This window comes from Nestor notabilis, unplaced genomic scaffold (genome assembly GCF_000696875.1).
Source record: "Nestor notabilis isolate BGI_N333 unplaced genomic scaffold, ASM69687v1 scaffold29069, whole genome shotgun sequence".
Taxonomy (NCBI): domain Eukaryota; kingdom Metazoa; phylum Chordata; class Aves; order Psittaciformes; family Psittacidae; genus Nestor; species Nestor notabilis.
In genome coordinates, this window is record NW_009942828.1 from 11,809 (window position 1) to 22,831 (window position 11,023).

The 11,023-nt window shown below is 34.9% G+C and overlaps 1 protein-coding gene across 1 annotated transcript; it reads left to right on the top strand.

The window, feature by feature from the left end:
* Nucleotides 1-1,641: 1,641 nt before the first annotated feature.
* Nucleotides 1,642-11,023, top strand: GOPC (golgi-associated PDZ and coiled-coil motif containing; the record flags this gene model as incomplete). The annotated part of the gene is made up of 8 exons (XM_010021594.1): nt 1,642-1,806; nt 4,284-4,307; nt 6,287-6,462; nt 6,739-6,904; nt 8,124-8,219; nt 8,915-9,079; nt 9,730-9,910; nt 10,410-11,023. Coding segments are annotated over 8 exons (1,092 nt in total), but the record flags the coding sequence as incomplete, so codon positions are not given.

Genomic DNA, 11,023 nt, shown 5'->3' on the forward strand with positions numbered 1-11,023 from the left:
TAGCAGAGAGACTTTAACAGTTACTGGTCATTGGCAAGAATAGTGTGGTTTTGTAAGTAAGCCATTTCTCTGAATTTGTACAGCTTTCTAGTATTTTAAATATCATCTTACTGTAGAAGGCAGTTGCTGCCTCAGAGTTCTGCGAGGGTTTACACATTCTTCAAGCTTTTTGTCATTCTGGCAGTTGGAATGGGGCTGCATGCGTTTGCACCTTCCTCAACAAAAAGGAAGTGCTAACCTGATCTGTTGAGGCTCCGTCTAAGCAGACATGGAGAGGTGATTCTGCTCTCTTCTGGGGAATCCGGTTTGAAATCCGCAGAACTCATGGGCAGGACATCTGTCACCTTCCTGTCCTGGAGATGTGGGGCATAGCCAAGGGGCAGGAAGGGAGATTGTTCTTCTTGGCAGAGCAAGCTGGAGATTGGCTTGACCTGTCTCATCAAATTGCACTCTAAGTTAGGTGCTCTGAACCCCTTCTGGAAGAGCCTACTTAGTCTGAGTTATGCTGGAAGCTTAAGGAGGCTGTCCATCTAAATCATGTACCTAAAGTTAGACCCAGTAAGTACTCCTCACTGACAGTCAAATCCTGCCTGCCTTTTTTTTTTTTCCTTTAAACTGGTACAGACATTTTAAAGCCACAGTTTATGTAGTTGAGCGGCGTGAATGTTGGACTGCAACTTAATATTCATTGTGAATTTGAACATCAGTATAATGTTGTTAAAATATCTAAAATACTCTTTTTCTTTCATATGAGAGGGTGTCTTTTTTCAAGAATTAGTGGCTTTTCAGTGTTGCTCTTTAGTTCCAAATTTTTGGAAGCAAAAACACACTCTGGGAATTTACTTACAAATCTCCTGAGGTAATCTTCTATGGGTTTGCTGGATTTTCTTTTTTTGCAAATAGTATATTAAAGCTTATATAAATATACTTTTCTCTTATAAAATGCTGTTTGACCTTCAGGGTAACAAGTAATTTGGTAAACATGTTATAACTTGGTCTTTTATTCCAGGTATAAACACTACATGTAAACTGTATTTAAAATGTTTCAAAACCACTTTTTTAAGAGTTGTTAACTGTTTGTGGTTTTCTACATATGCATTTTAGAGGTGTGTTAATTCATGGCTTCTCATTTGCCACCTCATTTACTATTTCAGTTAAGCCACTGATAATAGACCAGTTATAAATTGGGTTATTTGATTTCAGCCTTGCATTAATAATGGTCTTTTTGCTTTGATCATTTTTTAAATAAGATTTAATAATTTTAAAATTTTAAATTGTGTTTACATTGCTATGGTTGTAAATCCTATGTAGGTTTAATAACATTGCCCTCTTTTGGAGGGGACATCAGCATCATGTGACATTGCCTCTGTGAGTTAAAACTCAGCTCTTGTTACATTCGGCACTATGATTGTTTGGTGCTGGGTCTGTGGATGAATGAATTTTGTGGCAATTGTGAAGACAAGTCTGCAAGTGATTTAGTGGTTAAACTGGGCTTCAGAGAAACTTCTGACAGTGTATACTGTTACCTGTGATACACTGTGTATAGCATATATGTAGCAAATGATGTATCTATGTATTTACAGTTCTGATGACCCCATTTAATCATTGCTCTAATTCCTATGATGGATTATATCTTCACAGGCACAGTTAGTTGATCTGAAGTCTGAACTGACAGAAACACAGGCAGAGAAAGCAGTATTGGAAAAGGAAGTGCATGATCAGCTTTTGCAACTCCATGCTGTTCAACTTAAGATGCATGCCAAAACTGGTCAGAGTGTTGATTCTGGGGCTATTAAGGCAAAACTGGTGAGTATGGTGGCTTGAACTGAGGATGGTGTTACACTTTTCCCTGTCCTGGCTGAAATCCTTTCTTGGAAGGTGCAAATAAGCAGGTTACAAATCTTCACATTAAAAATGTTAGACTTGCCTTTTTTGGTTTGAAGTAACATTTATAGCTGGTTGTTAGTAGCCATTAAAAATAACATAACATCAAAATAATGATAAGAATTTAAGAAGTTGTTTTTACATAAACTATTTTCTAGTGATTTCTTTAAGATAAGAAAATATTTTGGTGTTTTATAAAGCTTTTATGGAGACAGAAGTTGTAAAAGATAGTAACTTTCAATATACAAATGCAACCAAATATTCACATATCTCAAAAACCCGGAAGTGAGGTAAGTTTTGTTTTTCTTGTAGTTACACTCTTGATAAGAGTAAGAATGGGATTGTTTTGCCATACAGACAGAGGGTAGATGACATCACAGTCCTCTCTATTGTCATTCTTTGAGAATGCTGCAGATGCATCTGTGGTGCTTTCCATCGCTACATGCAGCACTGTGATAAAAGAACTCAGTAAACCACTGATAATTTTGTACAATATGGTTTTTAGAAACTTAAACCTTTACAAAGTCCACCAGAAGTTAATAATCATTCTGTGCAGTTAGTTGTCATGACTGATAACCAGAGTGTAGTCTGCCTCATTTCTGTCCACAGCACAGATTCAAGCTCTAATATTACCAAGATTTTGTAAATAAGGGAAGTAAAATAATGTTGTATAGATTGTGGTTTCTAACTGTTGGCATAAATCAAAGTCTAGCTCTCTGGCTGTTTTTAGGATTGCCTCGCAGGTTGGTTGCAAGTGCCTAGTCCCAACATATGTGGAACGTTAGATTAGTCTCCTCTGCTCTTTCGTATTGTTAATGAATGTATAATAAAACCCAATGTTAGATTATAAGGCTACTCGCTTAATAACAGGAGTAGTGCAAATTCTTCCTGTTTCAGATCCAAAAGCTATGTTCCTCAGTGTACATCCTTGCTTATTCAGTATAAAAGTAACGTTTGCTGGATTTTCTGCACATAAGTTATTCTCTCTTGAACTACAGTTTAAGCATGATGAAGTTTCTTTAGAACTGTTAATAATATTTATGGCTCTGTAAATCACCTTTAGTTAAAGGTCACCAACATTTTCTAAGTTTCAGGCTACAGGTTTATATGTAGCAAGTTTTTTAAGCTGACGCATCACTGTCAGTGGTTTTAGTCCCTAAATGTTGTTAGCGAGGCTTAATTTATAAATGACAGAGAGTAATACTCTTAACCTTTTCACTTCTCTTTGCATTGTTATAAACTATTTCTAAAGATATATTAAATGTCCATGCTATTGACAGCAGTCTTTTTCCCAATAAATACATTTTAATTGCATTGTTTCAGATTTTATCTGTGTTGCAGTTGAATTTTATTAACAGCCTAGAATGATACTCTCTCCTTTATTCCATGTAATTCCTCCTTTTTTATAAACATCAGGGCTAATCTTTTGAATTTGCTTTACTTTGCCTTTAGGGGTTTCATGGTTTTAATGGAGAAAAGCTCAGGTTTAAACTGTTCTAGATATAGAAAACTATAAAGGTCTGGGAAGCTTGAACAAGCAAAATTGAGGCTGCTTAAATGACAATAAAATGGGAAGTTTGAAGTTTAGGTAAATAAAAACTTTCATGCTGACCTTCTGGCAGTCAGAAAGCCTCTGAGGGCAAATAAGAATTATGTCAACAGAATATGCAATGGGGAAATAAAGTTCTGTACTAGTTAACTTCCTGCTATGTTAAAGACAACCACTCTTCTTGTATATGGAAGCTTCTAGCATGAATGTATACTCTGCAAACTGTAAAATGTACATAGTGGTGAGCAAAGACATATTTAAATGTTTCGGGTTGCTATACAGTTGATAACATCATGTAGCTGAGGCCAAATCCCCGTTTAGGAGTGTTTAGTCCAAGCACAATAACTCTTTCATTGTAAGACTACGAAGTTGCATAGTTGAAATTTTTTTCTTGAGTTTTTTTGATGACATGTCTTTGTTGCTACTTCTTCCTGTCCTTTATGTCCCTTTTAGAATATGTATTTTGTTATTCTTTCTGAAAGGAAAAAAATCAATTATCTGTATAACATGTTATGTTAAAGAATGTATTTTCTATGATATCAAAACTGCTTTCATGCATTTTGCATTAACTTGCTATTCTTTATAAAACTTCTTGGTATTTTAGGAGAAAGTATTGTTTTGGATACTACAATAAGGTTAAAATTTTTAATAAGATTTTTAGTAACTTTATCTGCAAAATACCAGAATTCTGCTAAGTCTGATTATAGCAATGTGCTTGTTCTTTATGCCTTCTAATAAAATAAAAAATCTGCTGGTAGATTTCTTTTGGAGAAAGTAATTTATGTTTCATTTGCTTGAAGTTCCTATTGCGTGTTTCTCTAATTATGGAACTCTTTTTTTCTGTCTTAAGTCTGTCCTTTCTGTGGATGAAATGGTAAGTATGCTGATTGCCTTTTTTTTTTTTTTTTATGTTTTAAGCAGTCCTTTTGTTTTGTGCAACAACTTCTAATATATATGTTGGCCTCAGAAACTGGCAAAACAGATCTGACTTGTTCCTTCTTCCTGTCAGTTGGCAAGATGCCATGTAAAGAATTTACTTTGCATTTTTAGTTTTTCTTTTCTAGTTTTGGTGTCCTCTTTCTTAAGTCTGTGTTTTATTTATTATTGTAACAACTAATTTGAGATGATATTTGGCAACTTGTTATTCTGAAAGACTGCTCTGGCAGTATCTGAAAAATATTAAGGTGTTTTACAATTTCTAAAGCATAAACGCTGTACATATCTATCAATGTAATATGGGGTATTCTATGTGTTGTATTTAAAAACCTTCCTGTCAGCCTTTTCTTGTTTTCCCTTTTCTCAGTTCTTCTTATGAGCATGATTTAATACAATTTACTGGCTTGTGTAACAGCCCAAAGCATATAAACACAGTAATATATAGATAAGAAGAAAAAGTGAAGCAGAGTTAACTTTTATCTTTCAGTCTTCCGTGGTGACAGACTTGAAAGCTTTCCAAACAGCTTTTCCACTCCACTTTTATTATGTTATATACCTCATTATCATTAGTCAGTATTTGCTCATTGAAAAGCCATGGGATAGCTGGTAACTGTAAGCTTTGATCTTCAACATTGCAGTTGCATTTTTGGTTTAGTAGTTGGGGGTTGTTTCGTGTTTTTTTTAATATTACCAATGGAAAACATATTTCTATTTTGCAGAACCTGTGCAGTGCTGTGAACACTGGAAAGCATAAAATTATTCTGTAACTTCCTGAAGTTTTTAAACATTTTTAAGACTTTTGTCACATCTCATGATAGTTGTTCAAAACAAGATGTGTTCTTTCAGTACATCTTCAGAGATTCTGTACTGCAGACCTCTTGATTTTTTTTAATTTGTCTTTTGAATTCTGGGTGTAATTTTCCACCTCGGTCACAGAACAATAGTCATAGTAATTGAGAAAATAAGAAGAAAGCAATTATATGGGATTATGTTGTTCCTTATATTTTAAGTATAACGTTCGAAATACATAACTAAAAATGAGTCCACTTAGAAATGTAACATTTGACTTTTGATTTAATTTAAATTACAAACAAAATTCAGAGAAAATCAATGGGAAATTTCAGCTTGCTTGAAGTGTGGTATTAATGTTGGGGTTTTACACTGGATTTTTGGGGGTGTTGTGTGGGTTTTGTTTTTCTTGGTTTTTTGGGTTTTTGTTTCTTAACAGCAATTTTGCACTGATTTTTCATTTAATTAAGTTTGTTAGGATGGGAATCTTCATGTGTAGAATCTCTGGCTTTCTTTTTCTGATATTCAGACTAATTTGCAAATGTCCCTGGCTGGACGCTTCTTGGTTGTTTCCATGAAAATAATTGTAATTTTAAAGACACATGGACTTACAGAGCATTTCCTTCATATCATAGCAAAATCTTATTGAAGTAGTTAAAGAATATTGTCAAATTGAGATATTTAGTGGTTGTGTAGTTACTTCTTTTATTTTAAAAATAGTCTTTCTTTATATGAATCTCCCATTTCAACACAGGAGAAAGTAAAGATGGTGTTTAGGCTACTTAAATTTTGTCACCTTTGTGTGACAGGGAGAAACATTGTTGCTACTTTTCATACTTGGACTTTGAACCACTACATGCTTTTTCTGCTAAGGAGTTGTAAGCTGGATAAAAATCATGTCAGGAGCACAAAGTTGAATGCAAGGCCATCTCTCCCTGGAGGGAAGTTTGCAAACCACTAGCTGCAATGCCAGAGTTGCTGCTTGCATTTTTTTCCTGCGTGCATGTCCTGTACGCAGGAGAATGTGTGTGCAGAAACAGTGAGTGTTCTCTCATTATTAAATTTGATGAAAGCTTTTAAATTATTTTTTTTCCTTTTTTTTTTTTTTTTTTTTTTTTTTTTTTGAAGGAGAGAGAACTTGAAGCCAACAAGAAAGAAAAAGTAAAAGAAGCTCAGCTGGAAGCCGAAGTGAAGTTGCTGAGGAAGGAAAATGAAGCACTTCGTAGACACATAGCTGTGCTTCAGGCTGAGGTTTATGGAGCAAGATTGGCAGCCAAGTATTTAGATAAGGAACTAGCTGGAAGGTATGTGAAGTCAATCCATGTCCCTTTGCATGAGATTTTTTTGTTGTCGTTTTCTTCCTTTGCATTGCCAAAGGCATGTCCAGGGTTAAGACCAAGTAGGAAAGTCTCATGTTTGCAGTTAATTGAACAAGAGGAAGAAACAGAAATCCCCACTGGTCTTGCGCTTGCACTAGTTGCTGCGTGACTCTCTGCTGTAGCCAGATGAAGTTTGAGAGTTGTACAATGCATTACTTTTTCAGTTGTAATATAGCTTGTTGTTTTCTCTTCATTATGTAGGGTCCAGCAGATTCAGTTACTGGGCCGAGATATGAAAGGACCTGCTCATGACAAGCTCTGGAATCAGCTTGAAGCAGAAATACACCTTCATCGGCACAAAACTGTTATTAGAGCTTGTCGAGGTCGGAATGATCTAAAACGACCAATGCAAGCACCACCAGGACATGTAAGTTGAAATGATGAGCCATTCCTTCATGATTTCTAGCATCTGTGGAAAATGAGAGTTATTTTTTCATTTTTGTGTTTATTCTTACTTCAATATTTTGTTCTTTCAAATGTCATTTTGGAATGTATAGTTCTATTGTATACTGAAGTGTTATGGTGACATGCTAAATAGCATGTCTCCATAAATGACCACGAAAGATGATACAATTCCTTTGACTTACCTAGGAACACTCAGTCCTTCTGAAAACTGAGCCTCTGCTATGTGTGTGTTTAACTGTGAATGTAACAGCATAATTTTGTTACCTAGGTTTCAAAATGTGGAGCTAAGTTATTTACAAAAACTAAGAATAACATCTTTAGGATTAGATTGAACTGAAATTAATTTTTTAAAAGGTTTTAAAGGCCACATAAATGTCATTCTGTAAAATAATCAGGTTTTTTTTTTCCCCTTCCAAAAGGTACTTTATAATAAAACCTTTAAAAGGCATTTCACTGTGGGTAGCCTCAGTAGAAGTCACCCAGTTTGGCACATACCCTGTTAATTACCTCAGTGTTCAGTTCATAAAACCAGACATTTTCAGAGAAGTGCTTTACTTTGATTTTTTTCTAAATACCTTAGTCAGATGGATCTTCCTGCTAATGTTGCTGATTGCATATAAAATATTGGTGGACAGACATGTATGTGTGATTCGAAGGGTATGCATAGTGGCTTAACAAAATAAATACCTTGATTTATTTAGTCTCTCTTCTAGTTTTGAGTTGAATGGGTTTTGGTATGGTTCATAATAATAAAAATAAACTTGAACAAGCAACCTCTTTACTGGGGCTCTATTGCATCATCTTCTATCATTTGGCTAGTTTTAAATGGCAGTTTACATTGCAGCTTTTCAGCAGTGATCAGCATTCCTTTACGTAGTCCCTTTATATTTTTAATATATGGCTGATTGCATTCTTTTGAAGTTAAGTTCTGTATTGTGCATCACTCAACACTGAAATAATTGAAATAATTATTATGATCAGGAGTGCATAGTGAGGAGTCTTTTCTGATTTCATATCCTGTCTGTAAAAGGGGTACTCTGTAAGTTTGTCCTGCCTGGATCTAGTCTAAAACTCTGTGGCTGATACACTGTCTGTTTATAATTTAAAAAATCAAAATGCAGAAATGAACTTTTTGGTTCACATGTTTATATTTCTGCTATGCTTGTTTTTTGTCAAACTAGGATCCTGATGCCTTAAAGAAGAGTCAAGGTGTTGGTCCAATCAGGAAGGTTTTGCTAGTTAAAGAAGACCATGAAGGACTAGGAATTTCTATCACAGTAAATACTTGATTTTTTTTTTTTTTTTTTTTGTGACACAGAAGCAGCAATTTAAATTTGTATTTGTACTGCTGTAAAATACTGTAGATCAGTGAATGTATTGTTAGAACATATGAAAAAAAGCTTATGCAAATCCATAGCTATGGTGATAGAACTTGCAGACTCATTTTGGTAGATCACGAAATAGGTAACTGATATTTTATGTAAAACTTCTGATTTCAACTTATGTTTAGGATATAGACACTTTAGCAAATTAGCCAGTGGTGAGTTTCAGGTGTGGTAAGTCAGTAGAAGAGCAGGAACAATCGGAGAATTAACTTCCAAATTTTGATAATTCTGACTATGATGCTGTTACTCTAAATATGAATATTGTTTCTTGCAAGTAAATATGGTGCCCGATATGCTTTTTAAATGAGGTTATGATATTGTCTCATCAGCTTGTGTATGATTTGATGCATTTATTATTTTTCTCAATTGTCTCTTTTGACTCTTTATTTGAAATTTGTCCATTCTTTTGTGGGAAGAAGAATTAAGGGAAGCATTCTCTTTGTCTGATGCATGCTTTCTAATTTTCTATAATAAAAGTTGAAATAAGCACTTTAAGAGCAATTACCAGAATGTTGATTTTATGCTAATGGATATCTCGGTTAATTAAAACCTACTTTTTTTTTCTTCATCCCCCGCCACCCCAATAGGGTGGTAAGGAACATGGTGTTCCAATACTGATCTCGGAAATCCATCCTGGACAACCTGCTGATCGATGTGGAGGACTGCACGTTGGTGATGCTATTCTGGCAGTAAATGGAGTTAATCTAAGAGATGCCAAACATAAAGAAGCTGTAACTATTCTTTCCCAACAGGTCAGTTGAGACTCGTTATCCATAGACACATTTAGGTGCTTCCTGTGTTCTATTGTATTACTTTGAACTTTAATGCTTTCTGATAAGCATAGTGTTATGCTAAGTTGCAGTGATTCCTGGAGCTGCATCACCTTACTCTTATGTCTTGCAATTTGAGGAGAAAAATGCTGGGTCAGTACTGGTCTGATGATTCTTCAGTAAGGCTGATGGAAATCAGCTTGCTACATTGCTCCACAGAAATAGTTAGTAATAAATGTTTTATTCTTTTATGACTAGATAGCTCCAGCCAAACAATGTGTTTCACATGTTTTGTGGTGTAGAATCTTCTTCCTGCCTTCCTTCCCATTTTCAGACAGTTAACAGGTGCCAAACAGTTAGTTATCAGAAAACTTACTCATTAGAAGTCACTGTTTGAAATGTATTGGTACATAACTAAGAAATTCAGGTAACTTTGGTAAATATTAGCTATAGAGCTGTTCTTCTTAAGTCAGTAAAAACTTAATTCAGATACGTATCCAGAATAATCAACACAACTGTAACTGTCTTTACAACAGTGAAATGTATTAGTTTTAGTAACCTAGCTCATCTCAGTAATGCTATTATGTAGCTATTATGTAGTAAGTAAATCTGTAATTTTTGTTGTATTTTAGAGAGGCGAGATTGAATTTGAAGTAGTGTATGTTGCTCCAGAAGTTGATTCAGATGATGAAAATGTAGAATATGAAGATGAGAGTGGACACCGTTACCGTTTATATCTTGATGAATTGGAAGAAGGCGCGCATCCAAGTTCTAATAGGAAAGATGCAAATGTGGATGTCAAACCCTCACAAGGTAAACCTTCTAAAATCCATTGCATGCAGTTTAATTCTGAAGTCTCAATATTCATTGTAAAATTAATCTGCTGTTAATTCAATTAACCTACTCGTAGGGTGTCAGCTCTTTTAGATGGTCCCTCATTTATTGGCATGGTTTACTTAGACATAACTGAACTAACTAACTTAACTGAATTAATTTGTGTGGGGTTTTTTCTTGATCGCTTTTTCCCAAAGGTTGCATTTCAAATCTATTCTTATCTTTTCCTGACTTTGATCTAGGAATAGTTAGTTTCCCAACACTTTCTGCTGTTGGCTTCTTCAAGTACATCTTTTAGATCAGAGAAGTATAGAAACAATTCCTGTTTTCCTGTCATACTGTGTTCTGCTAAAAACCTATTAGTTCTTATTTTAGTAGTCATTTCAGCACACTTTCCAGTTTCTGAAATAAGGCTCACTGATAATTCACTCCCAAGATTGCTTCTCTTCCTTAAATAAAGTTTCTTTTTAAATTGCAGTGTTTGATAAGAAGCCAAGTATTGATGGACATGAAAATGGAGACCTGGGAAATTCAGTTGGAGCTCCATTAGAAGACACTGCACCCAAGTTAGCCTGTTCTGCTGAGTCTTTATCCTAAAAACAAACAGACAAAAAAAATCAACTGGACAGATCCCATCTTTGGGAACAATTGATAATCAATATTGACTGCTCCAAGATGCATATACTAGTGTAGGTTGTAAAAGGATGATTAAATGTCAAAAGGAACTGTATTACTGTTGCCTGGAAAAAAGGCAGTTACCTCAGGGCTTCATTGTGAGCAATTCTAAATGTGGAAAACTGTCTTTTGCGTGACACACAGTAGTTACCTAACACATGGCATGTGAAATGAATTTTCTTTTAACAATAAGCACCAAAGCATGGGATTTCTAAAAAGGGTAACCTCAATACATTCAACTTTTAATCTCATTAATGTCCCCAGGGAAGTAGAATAAGATGTGGCCAGCTCCATTTTGACCCTTTGGTCCTTTAAAGGGACAGTTGATGTTCAGTTTGGTGTGAAACAAGCTTTAACTGTAGAAGGATGGAGGGAGAAGTGTACCATTGCATCGATGAATACTGTACTTAGGATTTT